This window comes from Pelmatolapia mariae, linkage group LG4 (assembly GCF_036321145.2).
Source record: "Pelmatolapia mariae isolate MD_Pm_ZW linkage group LG4, Pm_UMD_F_2, whole genome shotgun sequence".
NCBI lineage: Eukaryota > Metazoa > Chordata > Actinopteri > Cichliformes > Cichlidae > Pelmatolapia > Pelmatolapia mariae.
The window spans coordinates 25,141,518-25,165,531 of record NC_086230.1 but is presented as its reverse complement, the minus strand read 5'-3'; the positions used below and the strand labels follow the sequence as shown (position 1 = coordinate 25,165,531).

Genomic DNA, 24,014 nt, shown 5'->3' with positions numbered 1-24,014 from the left:
GGGCTCTCTATAATTGATTCTTTTATTAATAAAAATTCTATTATCTGCCCTGCATTCATGTGTGTATTCAGCACTTCTCAGGCATAACCTGAAGAGCTACAGTAAGTATATTTCTAAATGTCTGCAACAAGCATTTCAATATGAGCTCACTTAGTATTTGTACCGTGTTTTTATGTGACATTGCAACGTCCTTGCCTGGTTGAAAACCCACCTCCTATAAGTAGGCTGAACCCATTCCTGCTTTATCCTTCAGTCCACACCTTCCCTGCCTGCTTCCTTGCCTTTCTGTTCATCGAAGGCTTTCAATCCTTAGATCGGCACTATTGTTTGTGCGCCCAGCCCCCACGGCAGTGAGAGCCCCCACCACCACCACCACCACCACCATCACTGTTGTGTTACCAAAGAACAAAAGAGAGAGTGTCAGACACCACCCACTAGATCTCTTTCACACCAGAGCCCCCACCTCAGTTCCAGATGGGGTTGCCTTTTTTTCAGGGTCTCTCTCAACCCCAAGAGTCCTCCAAAATGGAGCCCCTCCTCCCCTCCCCTTAGAGCCAGAACTCAGCTGCCCGTCATCCACCTGCTCTGCTGCCACGCGCCCATGGCCAGGGCACGTCCCCTCTATATCCAGACCCACCAGGGAGTCCTATTAAAATCATTAAGCACTTCTTTTTTAACTGGCGGCTGCTTCCAGAGCATCACTAGAACCAATAAAAACTGGCAAAATAACTAAAACATTCCAGAGAAAAGCTAACAAAAACCCACCAAATAACCCTTCATCACACTTTCAATGGTTATATATAATGTTTATATACATACACACACACACACACACACACATATATATATATATATATGTGTGAATTTTATATATGTCACTAGAGACCTTGCTTGCTCAGCAGCTGCTCTTAACGCAGGGTGGAGGAATTACACCAGATGAAAATTGTCATCAATAATGCTAATCTCCAATTTATACTGGTGTGCTATACAATGGTCAGGCAGCTGCTCTCTCTTTTTTTTAAAGTTTCTTTTAAAGCATCAACATGGAGCATCCTCGGGAGACGATCTCTGCTTCAACCTCCACCCCTGTCTTGACCTTTCCCCTCCAGGGACACAGAATGGGTGCAGCAACAGGACACATCTGCTCTCAGACAGCTGTTAAGTCTCCTAATGTTGATCCTACAGTCGGCGTTGGTGCAGGGGGTAATCATTGCTGAATCACATGATATCAGCTTAATTACTACCCCAAAAAACACACAATCCAGAATTTCCCTGGCAGTCAACTTATCCAGAGGGCATAATAAAAAGAAATAATAGCAATTTTGCTAACAACACAAACATTATTCCATAGTTATTCGCTAATATAATCTAGTGAATCAGTTGTATATTTCTTGAACACCACCCTGTAAATATGAGCAGCCACATTTTCTCCTCTGCCTACATTACATGCATGAATGCATGTGAGCCTGTCACTCACTAACCAAGATTTATGGAAATATCCATCCAAGCTCTAGTCAGAGCGGTGCACAGAGTGCACACTGCTATGAGAGTGCAGCCATATTTGAATACATGCAGATATATGCCTGTATGTTTGAGTGGTTTAAAGCCTTTGCTTTGGTCTTTTTTATAGTTTCTGTGCTGCAGGAAATGGCTAAAACATCTCCATATACCCATCCCACCACCATCCTCTACTCCCTAAGGGTTCAAGCACCAAAATCAATTGAAAGAAAGAAGAGTGTACTGTGGTCCTCCCCCTACATCTGTCAGGGAGGGAAAGCAGGAGGGGCCACACTTATGGGCCATACAGGAGAACAATATCAGTCCATCTGTCACAAACCGTTTCATCTCTGATGGGGTGAAATATAGCTCGCAAATACATCTACTTCTATATCATCTATGTGTATTAGCTTACTGTTGTCCAAGCCTCCACAAATTCCCAGAAGCACATGCAGTGGCTTTTTGTCTCATATTACTTTCCTCCCACCAGCCAGCACTCTCCAGCCACCTTGCAAATTATGCTTTTAAGCCAAACAGAATGTTAAAAGAAATTGTTGCACTTTACACGCTGAAGCAGTTAATGAAAATGGAAGACGACCAAGCAACAAAATTTACATGTAAAAAGTTCCGGAATAAAAGTACAGAGCAGCGAACCTGAAAGCTTAATGAAAGCAAAAGCACACACTGTATTTGGAGAAAATACTGGAGAGAAAAAAGTAAGATGCAATCTGCTAATAACCAGAGTGCTCATTCATATTCAAATGGCGCTGCTGCTGTATTTGGAGGATGGGTGTGGCCGGCTGATTCTTCTTGCCTCCTGAGCTGTCGCGGCTTTGTGACGTCCACGATGCCATTTGCTCTATCAAATTATGCTATCAGATTGGTCATTGTTCAACACAGAGGACAAAATGTCAAACCCTAAACAAAGCCAATCAAAGTCTACAGTGCTACACACTAATCGCCAAGAAAAACACTAGGTATCCCAGTGATCCGGTAAGCTGTAGGAACAGCACAAAATGGCCTGACTGTTTACTGGAGGGAGGAACGAAAAAAAAAAAAAATCCCCAAGAGCCATCATGCATCTCTCTCAGCAGCAGGTAGAGCTGCAATCTCAGTCATTTATATTTAATTTCATAAGAGTTTCCGGCCAGACTAATGTGCTATTGATTTCAAGTCTCCTATTACTGAAAAGGGGACGGACTGTGAGGGGGAGAAAGCTGGACTACAGGGAGTAAAAGCCAGAGACTGAAAGAGGAGAGGAGGAAAAGAAGACAGTATAGGGGGAAGAAATAGAGTGCACTGGCTACACAAGCTTTTCTAGGAAACATTATAATATTCAATTTGGAAAGCCTACGTTATCTATCTAATAATCGACTTTCCCTCTATCGAGTAAACACCACAACAAAGTGTACATGAAAGCACAATAAGTAGATTCCAGGATGAGGGAGGATACCTGTTTACAGTATTTACCGTTCATTATAAGTCGAGGCATTTGCAGAGTAAATAAAGCTAAAAACACCTCAGCTCGACAGAACGGGCACGCTCACACCTCCTCTGTTGCTGTTGTGCCACATGTATGATTTTTCCTCCATGTCAGATAGAAATGGAGCAGCAGGAACTGAGGCGAGAAAAGAAACAAAGAGAATGTCTAAGAGCTTTGTGTATTTAAGGTCTCTCCCCAGATACCACCTCAGACAGGACAAAATGAAAGATTCATAAGCATGGCTTTATATTTAAAAAGGTTTTGAGTAATACATGGTCTCACTAAAGGAGGTTAGTCCTTCCTCAAACCCACATGAATTCACATCAGTAGCAGCAATAACGTTATGATTAGCAGATAATCACAGGGACAAGCATATGTGCAATATTTCCTTTAGTCAAATGATAAAAATGTGGAACAGTTACATTGTCTAAAGAGGTTAAACACATCACCTACACTTAATACAAACAAAAGACAGATACTGTACACCGAGAATTAAACAGGCACATGGAAAGCAGAATATAATACATAAATAAAAAAAATGACAAGAGCGTCTACTTCAGAGACTTCCTCCCACCAGCCTGTCTACTCTAATAATAGCCCAGAGACAACACATCCAGACAGACAGAGGGAGAGAGGGATATAGAGAGAAAGAGAGGAGAGAGACAGAGAAAAAGTGCAAGAGTGAACCCATGAGGGAGACTGCAAGAAAATTGCCAAATAATACATAAAGGGTTGAATTAGGCCAGTTGCCATTATCAACAAATGTCCTTTCAAAAAGAGGCTAATTTATTTTTGGAACCTTTCCTGAAAGCAAGAACTGCTTCATTGCTGCTGCCACAGAACCCTGGACTGCCAAGAGTCAGGCCTGGTGGAGAGACCACCGAATTAACCAGACCTGAGGCTGAATCAGCCTACCCATCCCCCAGATACGCTGTCATAGTGTCACTCTCTCACTCCGCCTGTCTCCTCTCTCTCTCGCTCTCTCTGTCTCTCTCTCTCTCACACACACACACACATACACACACACAAGGCCACTACCTTACCACAGGGCAATGGCAACAGGCAATGGTTTTTGACGTAATACTGTGAGAATAAAAAAGATGAAGAACAGAAAATCCAACCTAACGAATTTAGACCTGAATTCTTCAACAAACCTATATTCACCACCCAGATGTCTAATATATAACATATTTATCACTGTATTGGCAGATCTACTGTATATATAAAAATATATCATAAAAGATGCATCAATTTCTGCTATTGTTGTACTTTCTAAGCTATTTGAAGAGTTAGCAGCTTCCTATGAATGCTGACGGCCTTCAGAATCAGTGTATTAATTTTATTCAGCTCTTTGGCATCAAGGTGCATTCCACGATATACAAAGAGAAAAGGACCACCCCAACAAGACTCCTAATCACCACTAGTGGAGAACCCTCAACAATAAGAAAATAATCAGTGGAATAACAAAAAGGTTTTTAAGCAAAACCAATGCTTGATCCTTTGATTCAGTAATACACAATAGGAGCTTTAAATGCCCTCTTATTCACAGAGGAGGATTCAGCTGCCGTGCTACTAACCAGGGCTCTAATGAGGGGCCACAATTAAGCCCATTTATTCACATTAAGTGTGAACTGTAAGTGGGCCTGCAGTCAGTTGACAGTCCTGGGCGCCTTTGTGTTACAAGAGCCGCTTTTATTCAGCAAACAAAGGTGGAAAAAACACAAGCACCTAATGACCGAATCTCGTCGTCTCACCTCAGACGTCCATGCACGCCAGTAGAAGCGTACGCACATGTGTGCTATTGCACACACATGCACACTCTCGTTCTCCCTCTTTAACAAACTGACTCAAAGGCTCCAACGCATCCAGGCTGAGTTGAGTCACTGCTTGTCAGAACGGTGGGGGCGGGGTTAAGACAGACTGACAGTGGGGCTCCATCTCTATCCTCTTATTAACGCTTAACGAGTGCTTTCCTCATGCAATATTCATCTCCGCTAATATCATCCAAGCTCTGAGCCAAGCTTGCTACTTATGTAAGGCAATTATGTAAAATATCAGACAGAGCCCATGTTCAGAATCTAACTGGAAGAGAGCTGTGGGACAATGACAGAAAGGAAGAGGGGGGTCTACAAGAGTGATCGGGACTGTAAGGTGTGAAGAACAGTAAGAGACACAAAGTAAAATTAAATGAGTTCTTTCTGATTCCTGCCCTGTATTTTATTATGAAAGTAAGCCAACATCCATCCACAGATGGTAACACCACAGATACCTGAAGGTTCCTCAGTGTCACTTAGGGAGAGCACAGCAGAGGAGATGAACCAATCGGCACACTTTTACTACTCATCCGCAGTTAAAAAAGACTCAGGAGGCATTAATTCCACGCACAGCACCAACCTTCATTCATCATCTCAATTCCTCACATCAACAAAAACCATAGCCTCATGCACAAATAAACAAACATACACTGATTTATGCATACTCGCACGCATACCCCACCCACCCCCTCAGGTCAAGGCCCTATGGGGGTCTGCACAGAAATAGGTCATTTGTCACACATGATGTCCCGGGGCAGGGGATGCATTATAGATGAGCCCAAACAGCATGTCTCAGTGAGCACTCACCACACAGCAAGGGACATAGGAGGGAGCAGCAGGAGGTGGGCAGAGAGGGCTGATAACTACTAAGGATGGGGATATTGGAATCGTAAAGCAAGACAAAAATCACTACCGGCCACATTTCTGATCATAAAGCAAAGGGAAAAAAAAGACTATTTGGCACAGCTTGATGTGAACTACAACTGTACCTTTCTCAACTTATAAATGAACAGACCTGAATTAATTTGAGGTCTATCTAATTTGTTATTCCCACGTCTGCACCTGACTCTATAGCTAACCATCTGCCTTGCATATGAGATGTCCAGAAATCATCAGCCATCGTATGGATCTTAGGCTTTGTGTGTATCTGCAATTCACACCAAATTGTGGCATAGCTCTCTAGTCTTCCTTTTTGCTTTAATTCTGTAAATACAAGCTATGAATGTGGACTGAGAAAGTCTGTTGATCTTCACTCTACATTGCTTTTATTTGGAAAGACAAAGGCCTATGGAGCGTAGTTGTTTGCTATGGTGTCAGGCAGGCCTAAATGAAGACTAAGAGAGAAAGGAAGGGGCTGTGCTGAGGCCGAAGTGAGTGCAAAGTGTGGGGAATGAGAGAGACAAGTCCACTGTCTTCTTCTGCACCCATCTGTTCTGAAAGTGCAGGTGGAGCCCTATTCACACTGCTCTGCGTGTGTGTGTGTGAAGAGGGGGGCAGGAAGAAAGGAAGGGCAGCGAGAAGGAGGGAGTGGAGAGATGGAAGGGCAGGGATGGAAGAGGGGGAGGACTCTCGGTGATCTCTCCTGAAGGGGATAATGGGAGACGAGCGCATTGCAATGGCTGCCATGTAGTACCCTCCCTGCACAAATAGCCAATCAGCAGCGCGCTCTGCCAGCCAGGAGGACGCATAAAAGAAGAACATTGCAGCAGAGGCACAGAAGGAGACTGCGAGAGGAGCAAGGAATTACACACAAAAAAACAGCAGAACCAGAACACCCTCCCCTGGACACACCCTGCTGAGGATCACTGCTTCTCTTTTTTTCTGAACCATCACCCACGCCACTCGGAGAGAACGCTCTCCCTCATCATCATCCAGTAGAAAAGCCCTTTCTCCTCATTTCATCCTATAGAGGACACATACAATCTCAGAGGGCTGAGATCCCTTGGCGAAGATTGTATTTTTTTCCTTTTTTTCTTTTTTTTTCTTTTAAGTTTCACTCCTGACAGAACATAAGGGCCAAATAACATAAAGGCCGAAGAGCATATAAGAGACTCAGCCTTCAGATTCAAGACCAGTGCAAAGGAGGACCTAGATTTCTTTCATTGTACGTCAAGAATGGTTACTGTACGTATGCCTCTATTTCTCTTATATTTGTGAGGGAGATGCTGTAGCTTACATTCTACCTCAGTCCCTTTGTGTACACATGTGATGCAGCTAGTCGTAGACAGATCCATGTAACATCTTTTTTTTCTACTCATGCTTTTTTTGTGGAGATTATAACCCAGATCTGTGGTTATGCCAAGACATGCAGGAGTGTTGGGATTAGTGTCAAAAGTTTAAGTCCAATATGCGATGCCTTATTATTACGATAAGATTAACAATCAATACAGGCAGTTAGTAATCTCATACTGAGTGATGCGCCATGCCGGCTGCGCTCCAGCCTGCAGTCATCCTCCGCGTTGAAAGAATTCTCTTTTTCTTTTTTTCCCTGCCATTTTCTGTAGCAAACGTTTTACGTTTTAGCATCATAGCTACTACAAGTGCCTAAATGTCGCAGCTCTGGTTATAGTTCTTTCGTAATAAGCAGTCAAGATGTAGGAATCCTGCAGGGTCGGAGTGATGGAGAGGGAGAAATGCCATGAGGCGGTTCAGCGCGGGGGGAGGACGGGCTTTCTCTGCCTGGTGCAGAACAAGGATGCTGGAGACGGCTTTCTGAGACAAAACATGATGCCTCGGAGGCTGAGGGCCCATCCAGCGAGGCAAAGGGAGGGAAAAAGGGTCGAGTCACTCCGTGAGAGGGAGGGGGAGGAGAGAGATTACGCACCCATTGGTTAGCATTGAATCAGACAAAGTCCAAATTCCTCCGGGTTCTCGTTGCGATGTAACCGAGTAAATGGGCTGGAAATCTCAGAGGCCGCGACAGTAAAGGCCGCACACGGACATCTCCATTTTAAGCAGATTTCTCCGAGTTTCACAGCGCTCACGTAGGCTACAAGATGGCCATGCTTGCTCGCAGTGCGCTCGTCTCCTTTCATCCGAGGAGCGCTGATAAATTAGCTTTGCTGTGTGCCGACGGTCGGATTGGGCGTGTCTCTGCTGGACCTGAGCACCCAACAAGGGCCTTGAAGCCTCAAACGACCTATTCAGCTTTTCCTCTTCAAATGCTCTTCTTGAATGCAGTTTATCCAAACAGGCGAATTAAGACCAGACACGTTTGCATAAAATTATTGAAGCAAATGAATAACCAAGAAACAGAGAATAAGCGTAAAGGCTGAAGATAAAAAAGCTTAATATTGCGCGCAGGAGAGCAGTAAGTATTTATAAGAGTGAAAAATAAAAATGACCGTTAATTTCGTTTTTTGGGAATTGCGTAATTATTAATTAGAGCTTGACATATTTAAACATGATAAACTGTTCAGGTTGCTCAGTCTATGGCTAATAATAGTACACAAAATAAATTATTTAACACTCAGAGGAAGCAGGACGAGAGGCAGATAGTCCTCGAAAAAAATATAACCTGTAAGATCATTTCAAGGAATTTGAAATATTGCTCAGAAAAAGTGTGCAACACGGAGGTGGACAGGATCGGTCTGATTTGTTGTCCACTTATTGTCTCGTTTCCAATTGCACTTGTGGTTTCGCTTCGCTCTGTACGTTACCTATTGTCCTCTTGCAGGCCTAGACAGTGTCACACCGACAGTGGCTCCCCTCCACATGGTCCGCAGTCTCCCATGCCTGTACCGCAGTGCCAAGCAAATAAAAGCGTTGAGTCAGATAACCTTTCCAAGGCACTTACACAATTCAAGGACAAGGACAGTCGAGGACATCACAGTAAAACCAGCTGTTTGATCTTAAGTCGCACAGATTTAAACGTGAATCTTTAAGCCTGGCGTCAGAAATAAAACGTTTAAACGATTATAAGCGTAGGCTTAATGTCATTTATTTACAACTATGCTGGGTCCTAGGTCGAGACGTAAAATCCCATTCAAATAAGTGGTTAAATGCCTCCTGTTGCCCACCACTTTATATAGTTAACAACAAATAAACCCAGCAGGCCGAGTTAGAAAACACATCTTTCTCTGAGACTATAGAATTTACCTGTTTGCAAAATCCTAACACAACGACAGTGATAATTTCATAAAGAGTTAAATAATTCTATATTTTATGTGACAGTTCATTTTTTTAAAAATATATATAACTGTAAATTAATTATATATAAATATATAATGAATTCAAGAATGCTTTATGTCAAAGGCAGTTATTAAACAAATAATTAAAAGAGCCCCGTTCTGAAAGAGAAAAAGTAACCCATTTTAAAGCGCTAATAAATACTTTGGATTTTATATTTGACCTATCGTGGCGTTTTTTTAACTCGGAGCTGGTGACTGTAACAATCATTGTTCCCGGAGAGTCCTGCAGCCCCCTGGCCACGACACAAAGCGCCACTGTTTACATTAATATTCATAGCGCTGCCATAGCCTCTGCGAGAGAGAAGAGGAGGAACGGGTGGCTCTTTTGTTTGGTCGTTTCAATACGTTTATTCAGCAAATAGGCGCTCCGGTTCATGAATGCCTGCAGAGCTCACAAGTCTTGGCTTTTTAAAACAGGGAGAAATAAGAGAAAAAGACAAATCGAGATTTTCTGTTTTGCGTTTATCATACTTTAATTGTTATGGTCCTATTTTTATTTTTATTGTTTTTGCTCGTACTTCGAATTAAAACCATTAGTGTTAATAATAATGACGATTCGGTGGTCTTCGGTTGATTCACGGCCATCGCCATCCTCAAAATGAGACCGTCCGAAAGCCACTCCCTTTTTCAGCACGCTGGATAGCGACCCGCATGCTACGAGGACTTGCAAGATTTCTCTCCTTCGCCTTTGTCTGCTGCGATTTTATCAAAGCGGTGCACAGGCGCTCCTCCGAGAGCTGAAATCTGTTAGAAATCTTTCATTTGTAGTCTGTGGAGTAGAGAATAGGATGGAGTCTGAGCGCATGGCTGACATGAGCTGTGACTCCTGTCGTCCTGTTGTGTTACAGCTGCCACCATGATCCCTTAAGCTGCAGAGAGTGTGGCTAATGCCCTTTGTTTGGGATAATCCTGTAATCTGTGTTATTTAGAAGGCTCATTTACACTTTAGCCTTGCATTTACTTTTGATTCATGCCTTCCAGAAAAAAGAAAAATTCAAAAACAAAAAATCTTTACATAACGCATTAAAATGTGAAATAGGGACAGGTTATGTCTTAAAAGAAGAAATCTTAGTTGTGATTCTAATTCCGTGTCTATCTAAATACATTTACTGTGCATTCTGACTGATTTAAAGATACACATAACACAGGCAGGGCAAGTGAATCTACCTCTACACTGAGCTTATAATTCCCTTGCGTGACCTTTGTGTCAAAACGCTAGATGTTACATCCAAACTGTAACCTCTAATGTGGTAAATCCCATGTTATGAGCTAAACTGGGAAAGTGTTATTCTTCCGTACATTATAGCCTGGAGTCCTTTAGTGCATTTGGAGCAGAAATGAATTGGGGAAGCTGTTTATATGCATCAGAAGACAGAGAATACAGACTGCGTTTACATTTAGTCTTGTAATGCTTCTGTGTTTTGTAATTTAATAGTGTACTGTGTAGGTGGAATGTGTGCTTGGCAGTGGAGGCAGGGCTTTGCGTGCAAGTCTGGGTTCATGTGTTTGGCAGTGGAGGCAGGACTCTTGTTTGCGTGCAAGTCTGGGACCATGTGTAGGCGATGCTGATGCAGTACATTAAATATTAAGGGAGATCTCGCAGAACCCCAAAATAGACGAAAGTAGTCGAGGTGGGGGAACACACAGAGCTACCACAGCAAAATATTTTTAAAAATTGTCTTTATTTGGCTTGTTTTCATTCTTTTTAGACAGTGATTCAGAAAAATGGGTAATGAAAGGCAGCAAAGGATTTACACAATTAGGAAATCTAACTAGCCCTGGAGAGATCTTTGTATTTGTCACTAATACTTAAAAATCTCTGGAGCCACTAGCTGGAGTATGTGTATACTTATAGCATATCGCGATTATTCATGCTGTTGTGCATCCATCCCAGTAATTTCTCTATATTACACAGTAATTGGGTTACTGCAATCCAGAGTATTTGCTTATTGTTGGTGGTGTATAAAATGAAATATGACAGCCTAAAAAAATTCTATTTGTTTCAAATAACTTCCAAGCATGCTGTTGCTCTCGGTTTCTATATGAAAATCTTAATCTCAGTTGCTGCTTGTGTCAGCCAATCTCTGAGCCCAGCCCTTTCCTCGGTGGCTCTGTGAATTATATAACTTCACACTGTTCACTGGGAATGTGTGCTCTGCCATGCTGAGGGTTATTTTCGTTGGCGAGTCAAATTTGCTCTAATATGTTTTTTGTTTTTTTCCCCCTCCCTCGAAATGCTTCTGTCATATTTGGGACACATTCAGCTGTTTGTGTTTCTGTTAGTCAGATGCATCACATCACACAACAATGTACTAGGTTATTATAACAATGAATAACATAACCGCTTGACTCCACCTTATTTTGTCAAGACGTGTAACTCATCATTATCATTTAGAGGGGCACGCAAGTGATATTCACTTGGCATTACAGCTGGACATCAAAACCTTTGCTTGACAGATTGCTATTTTATGTCATCTGCTGTTTGTGCGTAGATGTGTGTTTGAAGTATTTTATTTTTAGGCTGCTTTAACTCTGTCACTGCGCTGCTTCGCCCCTTGTCATTGTCAATCTGACTTATATTTCCTACAAAGCCATACAATACACAGAATAAAAGGCGGACGAATGTCTAACCTGTGCGCTCTTAATGAGAACAGACACACACTCAGCCTACGGTAAGAAAGCTTTTTCAGCCATTTGAAACAATGCAGTCTTTGAGGGGCTGTTACCTGGGCAACGTGAGTCAAGGTGAGGCTCAAAGCAAGACAGCCGGTCACAGAAGCAAGGGAAAAAGCAGGTTTCATTAGACAGACCTATTCAGGGGGACTAGAAAAAGAAGGAGAGCACATGAAATGACAAATACATTAAACACACAAAGGAAGAAATGAGTCCTTTGCAGTAAAATGAGTCCTAACACAGAAACAATGATATGTTTTTTGTTTTAGAAGAGATGACATGAGGTTACAAGTCAATTCTGTCTGCTAACCATCCTGGTATTTCCAATAAAAAAATTTTTTTTTTTAAATAACACCAATTGTCCATTAAAAGTACATGCTTCAAAGAGCTAAAGATAAATATGTGTTCCTGTTATACTGTTTAGTGATTCAAGGACACCTACAATAAGTTCTCCATCAAGCATGCAAATTTCAAAATAACTTTGAGGATTTATTAATTAAGTCCCTTTGTTGCTTTTGAGTACACTGTAAGCATCCAAGAGAAGATTCATTTAGCCCATTTGACTTGCATAACACCCACCCAGTTCTGCCGCAGCTCAATCCAGCAATCTGACATCAAAATTTACATTTTGGCCTCCACCACCACGCAAGCGTTATTTATTCAGACAACTTATGGAGTTACTGAGCTGCATAAAAGCTGAAATTTTATACTCAAAAATATACTGCAAAGGCACAGCAGGGCCGTGCTATAAAGGTGATCGTTTGGCGTCATGATTCAAAAACATGAATGCTCATTTATTTTGACAAGTGAAGGGAATCAAATCCAAATAAATGACTTTAGACCTTAAGTTAAAAAAATAAGTAAATGTGAGAATCATAGACTTACACATTTAGGTGGTTATTTTTAAAGCATGGTATGTAAGACTACCACAGTAATCTCATACAGTTGAGCTATCTCCATCAGTTCAGTGTAGTTTAATGTGAACAGAGTTCATGGTCATTTCCTATGAAGGCTTATGCTACATATGTTTCTCTAAACACCAAGCAGTAGGTGTTGCTTGTGAGTGAGTGGGTGGAAAATAATTCAGGAAGTTTTGTTTGCGACCAAACAGATGTTCCTTGAAATCCCACGTGGCTGACGTTAAGCAAGATGGTGCACACCAGAGCAACACAGCAGACATGAGCATAGTACTGTACACTAACCCATACCCTTACTCCACTGTCAGCTGACCACTAGGAAACACAAAGGCAGAAGAGCAAACATGTAATCCCGATTTATCTTTTAACCAAACCGTGGTATTCTCCTTTTATTGTAGCATCAAATCCATTTAACAGTGCCGCTTTCTTCCCTTTGTCCATAATCTCGACCTCTGCCACTCCTAACTCCCCCAGTCTCTTGCCAACCTTACACACACACACACACACACACACACACACACACACACACACACACACACACACACACACACACACACACACACACACACACACACACACACTTCTACCATCACTATTATCCATCCCTGTGTAATGATGTAATGGTGTTTGACCCTGGAAAAGAGTGGGGGGAGGGGAGGAGAAAGGGAAAAGGGACTGTGACATCTGCAGGACCAGAGGCAGAGAGCGAGAGAGGAGGAAATATGGGGTGCAGTGGGGGTGGGTGGGGGATAATAAATCAGAGCTGGTATCCGTCTCCATTTTAGCATTGCTGATTCCTGACCTTTCCTTCTGACAGTGACAAAGTGGACAGTCTGTGTGCGCGGTTATATTTGCATTTGCAAAATGGTGTGATAAATATTATATTTATATCAGCACCGATCACCACCATGTCTCTTTGTGAATTATGAATCTAACTCCACCCTCTTCCTCAGCAGATAATCAGCACCATGGAAACCCAGGTGTCCAACGGTCCAAGCGGAACCAGTCTGCCTAATGGCCCAGTCATCAGCACAAATGGCTCCACAGATGACAGCAAAACCAACCTGATCGTCAACTATCTGCCTCAGAACATGACCCAGGAAGAATTCAAAAGTTTGTTTGGTAGCATTGGAGAAATTGAGTCCTGCAAGCTAGTCAGAGACAAGATAACAGGTGCAACACACTGTACATGCCAAAAAATATGATTTTTGTTTGTTGTTTTGGAGAATCCCAAACTTCATCTATTTCTTTCTCTTTGTCTCCAGGACAGAGTTTGGGATATGGCTTTGTAAACTATGTCGACCCAAATGATGCAGACAAGGCTATTAACACACTCAATGGTCTCAAATTGCAGACTAAAACAATCAAGGTAAGCAGAACTGAACAAATTTTGCGCTCTGTTTTTTTTTTATTCTTCACAGCATGCTAGACAGAGAGAGGAAGTGTAGATTTTGTCAAGGGGGTTGCTGAAAGAGGCAGTGACAGACATGACAGAGGGAGGGGAAGAAAATGGGGATGAGGGGGCAGAAGGCTAGAACAAAGGAAGTGAGAGAAAGGCTGAAAGAGGAGGAGAGAGTGGAGGTCAGAAAGCAAGGGGCGGACAGCATGCAAAGGTTATTGTGATGGAAATGTAATTAGGAAGCCTGACTGTGGTGCATGAGGGTCAGTCCAGGTTAGCCCATCTGCCTCCAATCTAGGCTAATTAGGGGGGCTCCTTTGTCCCAAAATCAGATGAGGGGGCATAAAAACTGATTCTCTCCATCCCCCGAACACAATAAAAGAAGATCAAAGATTGAGATGAACTGCAGGATTGAAAAATCGAATTTTTCAAAGAGCAGAGCAGGTGATCCTAAAACAGCTGTCCTTCAAAATGGCTTATGGCTGATCAAACAATTCGCTTGAAGTCACAGACTGTATATGCTTACTTTTTGGATAAACAGACAGACAAATCGTATTTTATATTATATTAAAAGTGCACATAACCTTGTGAATTTACTTTCACTCTAGAGTAGGAGTAATGAGACTGTCATGATAATTATTACGCTGCAATGTTAATCATATAAGATCATTCATATTTAATGTATCTATACATAGATGACTCTGTCTGTAATTAACTGCTTTGTAATTTATTCTTAAATCTCAAAAATAATTCATGCGGCCATAGACCGGTTTCATCTTCCTGATTTTGAAGGAAGCTTCAATAGAAAGGGGTGAAGGTGTTAGGGTGGGGGCAGCAGTAGAAGGGTAGGGGGTAGCTCAAAGAGCAGAATGCCAATGACAGGATTAGAGGCCATATGGGCTTCAGGCACCATCTGTACTGTGGGAGCGACAGCGAGAGGGTTAATTATAGGGCAGCCTCTGTTCCCCGAACACAGTGACTCCCCCCTGACTCGTCCCGAACACCCTAATCACTCCAACACACAACCCTCCTGCTTATACAGTCCATCTGTGTGCACAATAGACACTAGTGCTTAGCAGTGATGGATAAAATCAGAACACCTGTATTCACACTGAAGATATCTACAATATATGTGTAGTACTTCTTATCACTGTTTTCTTTGTGCCAGAACAAACTAAAGAATAGTGCAACTACTTCTAAATACATTTGCATTCATTACACCATATACATGCAGACAAATAGCACGCGGGTGTGTGTGAAAACCATGTTTATATGTTATTGGGAATCTTGCAATTCTTGTGATGCAATCACATTGTTTGCTGTTTGCCTGTAGAGCTGTTCTTCCCCGGAGAATAGAGACAAAGGAAGGAGGCAGGACAGGGAGGGCAGCTCAGCCTATCTCAGACAACACTCACTCTGTCTCTCCATCACACACAAACACACCACTTTTAACAATGCACTGGACTGGACTATCTGTCACAGAAGTGCTCACGTGTTCCTATAAACACAAAAATGAGAACGTGTCTATTGCTTTTACAGCCAATTAGATCCCGCTCTGCACCACTAACTCAAAATGTTCTGAAAGTAGACCAACAGAAAACCATAAGGGATATAAACACAGATGTATTAGAAAATGACCATGCACTAATTAAGTCACTGGTGAATTCAGGAAAATATATCAACTAAGGCTGATTTTTTTTTTTAAGTACAAAACAAAGCTGACACTCGGTGTGGGTAACGGTTACAGCCGTTATAGCATGTCTGCAATGCTCTCATTATGACTCTGATTAAGTCCACAGACACCAAAAAGACAACTGGGTCTAGTTTTAGTCTAGTTTTAGCTAACATGTGCCTCCAGTCAAAGTGATGGTTCTTCTTTATTCTGCTATTCCTTCTTCCTCTTTTTTCTGCTATAAATTGTTCCAAACCAAAAAAAATACAAAAAACAAAACACAGTGATTATGTTATATTGTGCGTTATAGGTATCGTATGCCCGGCCTAGTTCGGCTTCCATTCGCGATGCCAACCTTTATGTTAGTGGACTCCCTAAAACAATGAGCCAGAAGGACATGGAACAGCTGTTCTCCCAATATGGTCGGATCATCACCTCACGGATCTTAGTGGACCAAGTTACAGGTACTGTCAGTCAGTTTTTTGGGATAAACTATATATCAATACAGCCCGTGTCAGACCAGTCACACTTGCAGGAAGCAACACTGATGCCAAGGTAGTAACATTGTCCTGCTTTGCTATTCGGAGCAGGCATATCACGAGGAGTGGGCTTCATCCGGTTTGACAAGAGAAATGAAGCAGAGGAGGCCATCAAAGGACTGAACGGACAGAAGCCTTTGGGTGCTGCTGAGCCCATCACTGTCAAGTTCGCCAACAACCCCAGCCAGAAGACAGGCCAGGCCTTACTGACTCAGCTGTACCAGACTGCTGCTCGCCGCTACACGGGACCCCTCCACCACCAGACTCAGCGTTTCAGGTACTGAACCTTTACCAACCTCATACCACCCGATGTATGAGTCCCTTACTAACCAACAGATAGTCTGTAAATAAATATAATTTCAAGGCCAAGTCACAGGTTATCCTGCTCTGTCGTTGAGCTTAAGCAAACTCAATAATAGCAAATCCAACTTGTAATATTGCAAGTGTGTCAGCATTGTATTGTTTTAGTAAGACATGGAATATCATTACTGTGTCAGTAGCCAAGTCAGCGAGTTTTTCTAAACTAAATCAGAGAATGGCTAAGAGTAAATGCATCTGAATATTTTTGAAGTGGCACATTCACAAATTAGTAAATGTGATCTAGTTTAACAATACGGAGAATGATTAAAGAATAAATAACAGATTGTCTGTCGCTATAATACATATTAAGCTATTTTTTTACGTTCTAGTAAAGAAGGAAATGGCAATATGGTGTCCCTCCTTCTCAATTTCTTTCTCTGACTTTCTTTTACACTGCAGTGTGATCCCTTCACTGGGAAAGGGACCCGATCCAAATAACAGCTCAAAGCCAATGTAAGAAACCAGATTTTTCCCAAATACAACAAAAAAAGCAAAGTTAAATGAATGTCGCCTATACTTAATAGGCATTTAGGCATAATACTGATAGATGTTATCCACATCTATGTGGATAATTATGAATAAAAAGTTTTCCAAGGCTTCCAGCATGAAATATTTTTAAGGGACTTCACAAACTGTAGACACCCCCAGATTTGGAATGCTCACTTGCTCAGTATGAATACTTAATTTGAATAAGTAGATGTAAAATAACATATTACTCTGGAGCTTAAATAAAAACCAGCAGGCCAATTTGAAACATCATCAGTTTGTGGTTGGATGGTTTGGGACTACGCTGCAGTGAAGGATGCCCTCTGGAGGCCAGCTGGTGAAGGAGCAACATGTTAACATGAAAGCCCCCCCTTCCTTGTAGATCTCATAACTAACTTCTGCATCCCCTTCATTCTCCCTCTTGCGTTGCAGACTCGACAATTTACTAAACGCCAGCTACGGAGTCAAGAGGTAAATGCCAAAGGTGTACTTTCAAAAGCATCCATGCCAAAATAAAACCTCAAACAAAGTGCCCGGAATACCACCTGCTGACTTCATCTCAAAATCAGATACTAGCCATAATTCTTAATGCCCACAACCCATTTAACCATGCTACAGAAGCAGCCGAGCCAACAAAACACTATCTGTAATTGCATTAGGCAATGATGCAGCATTCCGACAGCAGGGTATTCTGGCATGGCTTTGTTTAACCTTTTGTTCTTTTGTTTTGATTAATAGAAATAATTTCTATGTATTTATTTATGAACTAACATTGTCAGTTTCAGTTGCTTTAATGTCCCCTTTTTTTCACCAGCATGGACATACCAGATTCCGTTTGCGTCTCCTCTGTTTGCTCCAGTTTTTGTATGATTTGATTCCAATTTGCTTTTCATCCCTCTCTAGGTTTCTGTGTTTTGTTCAATACTGTGATTTCCGTTGAACATCGTGATTCATGTGTTTAATTCTTCCAGAGGCTTTGGTCAGCAGAGAAAATGAGAAAATATGCAGATTGTGTGGGTGTCTTGTCTCAGGGCTCACAGTGTCATTTTGTATGAAAGCAGGTAGTTTGGAGCCACTGTGGTGCCCACACATATTTACCTACATAACTGTGCAGGAGAGGGGAAGGAGATGGGGTCCCCTGACTCCATGCCTGACTACAAGCGTTAACATTTCTCAAAGACACACGCTCATAAGAGACAGTATAGAGCACTGAATGCTGTGTGGAACTTCAGAATGACACCCATGGTAGTTCTCCCACTCTCTTCCCCAGATTCTCACCCATCACCATTGACAGCATGACCAGTTTGGCCGGCGTCAACCTTACCGGTCCAACTGGAGCCGGCTGGTGCATCTTTGTGTACAACCTGTCCCCTGAGGCGGACGAAAGCGTCCTGTGGCAGCTCTTCGGGCCTTTCGGTGCAGTCACCAATGTCAAGGTCATCCGTGACTTCACCACCAACAAATGTAAGGGCTTTGGCTTTGTCACCATGACCAACTACGATGAAGCTGCCATGGCTATTGCTAGCCTTAATGGCTATCGCCTGGGTGACCGCGTGCTGCAGGTTTCCTTCAAGACCAGTAAGCAGCACAAGGCCTGAGAGAGAGAGGCTGTTGCCGCCAGCTCCTTCGACCTGCAGGGAGAGCAGCTCCCTGTGCCATCACTCTACATGGGCCTGGACTGAGTCTCTCTCACAAAAATTCATAAAAACGGAATCACAGACACGCAGACACACAGACATGCATACATGCACACACACGACACAAACATATCCATATGCAAGCATACACAAGTCAGAGTTTCAAGTAAACACACACTAGTGGAGTTTTTCTTTTCTCTTTACACAACATGCTAGTCCTTCCCTGTATTTGCCTGGATTGAATTAGAAGGGGTACGTAGCTGGTTTGTTGGGTAGGGGCAAGAGCTATCTATTTAGGAGACAGTCTAACGAATGTGACGGAGAATGTGTACTGAGTGCTTTGATTGAATTCAGGCAAATAGCGACAACTGATGAACAAAACGATCAAACAATTTAAGTGAACGAAATATGTGCAATTTACCCAAACTCTTACCCCACCATCTCTCCCATTATCTCGCTGGAGAGAATGTAGTCACTTTTTTTACACTTGGGCATTTTGAATCAGCAAGTTTTTTTAGATCAAAGAAAATGAAATTAAAAAACAGTGTTCTCTTATATACGTCTATTAAAATATAACTATATATTCAATATTTAAGGTGGTTATAATAGCCGAGTATGTAAGCATTTTCTAGAAACTTTGACTACTGTTTCCTGACCTGCATTAGGTGGTGCCTAGCGTAAAGGCAGTTTCTCTACCCTATCTGGGCTTGTTCAGCTCAGACCCAATATGATTTAGGTTAACTAATGAATACTGGTCACAGAAAAGAGTAGTTCGAAGGCCATCAGAATCACTTTCCCTCACAGTCTCACAACAAACAACACAATACTACACTTATGTATCACAGAAACACAGTTCAGTAACTAGAAGATTTACACATATTTAGTCCAGTAAAGCTGTATTTTTTCTAATCGGTCCTTAAGATGGATCTAATACAAGCAGACTGTCTGTGAACTTAGAGCAGAGTGGCAGGGCTCCCATGGTGACAGTGTTCATTAGTAAGTCTCCGGTGGCCATGACAGAGAAGAGTGCGAGATGAAAAGTGTTTCACCATAACACGTCGAAGGGAAATACCGGTGTTGTTTTGCTTTTTGCATCATTTTCAGATGATTGTATTTTGCTCTGTCAGCCATCATCTGGCATGAGATCCTTTGCCAAAAGGTCAAGAGAAGACAAAGACCATTTGTTTCGATTTTAAATGCTTTTGAGAAAAAAGAAAAAGAAAAAGGGGTTACTACTGAAAAATTGTGAACTCAACAACGGCCAAAGCAGGTCTGCTGTGAAACAACACAGATGAGCAAAAACTCAAGAGCACCGGTATTATTCTTGAGTGCACAGATAGAAGCTCCCTGAACAAATGAGGTCAAAGTTTTACATTTCAGGAGAATATATGGGTAAAAATATGAATAGAGCAGATTAAGTAAACTGCAGTTCCTAAAGACTGAGCACTTAAAGTTGACTTAGAGTCATGTCTGCGAGTGATGATATCCAGCAATGTAAAGATTATCACTGATCCAGTGAGGAGAAATATTAACAGCTCCTCCAACTTTGCTAAACGCTCCTCAGTTTTACTTTAAAACCCTTTGATTCTCACAAAAGCTTCGCAGAAACTTTGAACTCCTGCCCTATCAAGAGATGACTGCACAAAATCAAGCTTGCAGAAAAGAAAGTGTCATAATTATACTTCTGTTTACAACAGAAAAGTATTTATTTATTTGCTTCAGATCTGTTTGGCACAACCACTAAAATAGCATTTCTAAAATATCCCCAACCCAACTGCATGAAGATTATTTATGGCACCCTTGATGAAACATTAAGGCCAACCTGTCTAGTTGAAATGTCTGTTAGAGCCCAGACTGATGATTTACCATGGGGGAGAGCTAATGTCTTTCAATATCAAGACAACTGCACACGTTAATAGATTAAATAAGGTCAACTATATTCAAGACATTTTTGCTTTTTGCTTTTCTAAATGACGCTGTGTTAGCCAAAGAGGACGATCTCTTTGAAAGGATTACATTAGAGATAAATCTATTTTTATACATACAAAGGAACAAGACCTTGTGCTGAATTTTTACAGATTCTTAAGCTTGGAAAAATTGGGACATCGCATGGCTTTATTTTAAACCCTCTGATCTTTGCAGAGCAAGGGGGAACAAGCATGCGGTGTATGGGTGGGGATTTGGGGAGGGGGCGAAGGAACAATGTATCTCATACAAACTTAACTGTCTAACCATATCAAGACGATTGAAACCAAACCTAACAAGAACAAATTTGATGGAGAAAAAAATAAAGTTACAGGTAAACAGTTGAGGGTATAGCCTGACAGACATATCTATACTTTTGACTGCTTAGACACACATACACACACATCTCTTGTCCTGAAGTTGTGTACAGTGTTGCTTCAATGATGGTGCAGTGAAATGAAGTTCTTTGACTTGAGAATCCCAGATAAAGCTGCAATGAGCCCAGCTCATCCCAGCTGAAAAATTCTAGAAGTTGCTTGCAAAATTAAATAAAAAAGTAAAATGCAGATTGAAACAGTGACGCAGATTCACAACGAAGATTGAGCATGAGTCTTTACGATTAGATAGATTTGAGTTTTGCCAAAGAATTGCTTTGCAAGTCAGTACAAGAAGGTTCAATTAAGACCAACTATAATATTCCCTAAGTAATTGCTGTACAAATCGATGTTATTTATTGAATAAGGACCCTCTACAATTTCAGTTATCATTACTTTTTGAACGTATAAGTTGTGCATATCAGTTTACATTTATAAATCTTTAAATCACTAAACCAAAAGTGACAGATGCAAGCAATCCCATTTGCACATCTTTCATGCAGACACCGAATGATAAGAGGCATATCAAAAATAAATGCGATGAATCAGTCTCTCGACGAAAGAAAAACGCATCCTCCTATAATATTTCCCCCGACATTTAAATCATCCGCTTTGTCTTGTGACTAATTTATCCTTCAAAACCGTTGCACCACTTCAAATACTTACACAGGCATCTTTCAATCTGACTCATGCTGTTTCATCCCCTGAAATACTCTGAATGATTGTTGGTGGCGTGTCCAGAGCTGACCACATAAAAGGACTAATCTAGCTATTTTTGGTCATGCAATTTGAAAGAGATAGAACAGTAGGACTGAGCACTTGGTGAGACCAGTGATAGACGTTAGGAACAACCGAGATAACAGGCCACGTTGATCTGCAGCTGGAGTTGTTTACCCAGCCATGTCCGATGTAGAACAGTCAACCCAAGAAACCAAACCCGCAGTCCAAAACGACCTTTCATACACAGTCTATACGAAGACCTACATCTGATGTACAGCAAAGAGCCAAGGACAATGGCAGGAAACAGTACTACACTGCTTGAGCAACAACAATAATCATTTAAAAAGACAAAAAAACTTTCCTATGGAACAGTAAGTGCAATGTGCTTTGTTTTTATATTGACTGAGAACAAATGATATATATTTTTTAAAAAAGAAATTAAATGTCACACTGAAATGGTTTGCGGAATCGTGAAAGGAGCAAAAACGAACAGACTCGTTAAGAAATCAAACAAGCAATGAGAGCTCTGATCTCAAAATTGCCATAATCACTTCCTCAGCCCCTAATTTGTGCTCTGACCATGCTAGCTCAAACTGCATTATTTGGCTGTCTTAATAGAGCAATTCTCAATGACCTTGAAAGGAATACTGTCTAATATATCATCAGTTTTAGCCCGTGTCAATTTCAAATATCATTTTTCCTGTAATTTATTGATTTCATTTACATATCAAGACTCACATGTTAAATTAGTGTATTTGTGTTGTTGATGTTTCCATAGAGAACACACATGGGTCAAAGATTATGTTTGGTTGCATTGATTGGGTAAAGTTTGTTATTTTTCTTCCATTATTTAATTAGTTGCAGTTTACAGTGTATGCAGATTTTAGACTTAGTTAGATTTTTTTCTTTCAATCAATCTGTGTTCAATTGTGTTTGTAAAGTCTGTGGTAGCTTTTGTTGCAACATAAAATAATTTAAACAGAAAAAATTCAAAATAGCGCCAACAAACTGTATTATTTGGGCGACTTTAAGCTTGTAGTTTTAACTTATTGTTAACTTAAAAACTATTTATTATGATTATTATTATTGCCTCGTATAAAGTATGTTTTGTGTATATTTATGGTTTATTTCATTATATTTGCAAGTTTAAAAGATTTTAAGTTTGCCAAAATTGTGGTTACACCATTTCGTTTCTTAAAAGGGGGACAAATAGAAAAACAGCTTTAGAAGTACGATTTGGAAACGTTCTCCATAGTCAAAGAATGCACTGCTATATTTAACTAATTGAAGTGTATAAACATACATGCTTTGTGCTAGATGTTATGCCTTTACTGCCTGTGTTCTGTTTGTCTTGTTAAATGAAAATCTTTTAATTATTTAATCTTATCACAGTCTTGTTTTTTCAACCACTCGGTGAACCCCCTGAGACACAGCGCAGCCCCTGTAGCCAGGCTTTGGCCCATCTGAGGGTCCTTCAACTAGCCAGGAAGGGAGGGATTTGATTTGATATGCTCACAAGAAGCTTTCTTGTTCATGCTGATGGTTTGATTTACAAAACGGGATATTAGGGGTTCAGTTTACATAGCTGCATTGTATACTGAGATCACCTGTATCGATTTCAGTATCAAGTTGTGCTTCTTGAGCCTCATTACACAATTGGAAACCTAACCAGGAGCTCCAACAAAATAGTGCAGAGCTCAGAAAAGCTACAGGAAGGTTTCCTTGGGAGTCTTTAGGTACTGAAGGGGTGAGTGGTCCTTCTGTTTCTCAACCAACTGTATTTTGTGTCTATTTATTTAGAAGAGGGGACGCAGTAACTTAGTGATGTTTTTCTTACATTTTTCCTGGAATGGTAGAACAAATCAAAGGTGAAAATGATCAAAACAGTTCCGTTGACACCAATGGTCTGCGGAAAAAAAATACAAAATCTTATACTTCCAAACATGACCAAATGAACAATGTCAAAATTTAACAAAGAAAAAAAAACCTTTCAGTTTAGACTAGGATATTTATTACTGGGATTTCAGCTGAAGACGCTTGAAGACTTTTTCATGGAATTGTTTAATTATTTGTACTTTACATGCCAGAAAAAAAAATAAAATAAAAGCTACAAATACAAGCGGCTCGATTTTTACTGATTGTCAAAACACTATTAAAATGTCATTTTACAATCGCATGCACATTCAGTAAAGCTGGTTTGTTGGCTTGAGTGTTTCGATAATTGCAACAATAACGCACACTGAATTATTTTTTTAAATGACACATTTCCACCAGCTCTTCAGTTAAAT

The 24,014-nt window shown here is 41.1% G+C and overlaps 2 protein-coding genes across 16 annotated transcripts in view; one reads left to right on the top strand and one right to left on the bottom strand.

The window, feature by feature from the left end:
- LOC134626356 (dedicator of cytokinesis protein 7-like) overlaps positions 1-8,512 on the bottom strand; it is a 42,525-nt gene extending 34,013 nt beyond the window's left edge. The window contains exon 1 of one of the 2 annotated variants that reach the window (XM_063472101.1): positions 8,454-8,512. Coding sequence is in view for 1 of the 2 variants with exons in the window: in XM_063472098.1 (XP_063328168.1) it covers positions 7,619-7,632 (14 nt within the window). In the remaining variant the exon portion in view is untranslated. Of the gene's footprint in view, positions 1-7,618; positions 7,769-8,453 lie in introns of those variants that run through there. The other variant, XM_063472098.1, reaches the window with a different exon arrangement.
- Positions 6,461-23,854, top strand: elavl3 (ELAV like neuron-specific RNA binding protein 3). Of its 14 annotated transcripts, none has more exons than XM_063472109.1 (8): positions 6,461-6,918; positions 13,528-13,747; positions 13,840-13,943; positions 15,956-16,109; positions 16,233-16,461; positions 16,944-16,997; positions 17,463-17,501; positions 18,280-23,854. In XM_063472109.1, exons 1-8 carry the CDS (start codon positions 6,910-6,912, stop codon positions 18,626-18,628), a joined length of 1,158 nt encoding a protein of 385 aa, XP_063328179.1. In that variant the 5' UTR covers positions 6,461-6,909; the 3' UTR covers positions 18,629-23,854. The 14 variants fall into 14 exon arrangements, with proteins under 14 accessions (XP_063328179.1, XP_063328183.1, XP_063328182.1 ...); XM_063472112.1 differs by having other exon boundaries at positions 6,462-6,918; positions 18,301-23,854; XM_063472111.1 differs by having other exon boundaries at positions 6,464-6,918; positions 13,531-13,747.
- Positions 23,855-24,014: the final 160 nt, after the last annotated feature.

Bases quoted from the DNA above. Each gene is read 5' to 3' on its own strand.
- elavl3 (XM_063472109.1), top strand. The intron at 16,110-16,232 runs GTACTGTCAGTC...TGCTATTCGGAG, and splicing joins CTTAGTGGACCAAGTTACAG to CAGGCATATCACGAGGAGTG. The intron at 17,502-18,279 runs GTAAATGCCAAA...CACCCATGGTAG, and splicing joins GCCAGCTACGGAGTCAAGAG to TTCTCCCACTCTCTTCCCCA.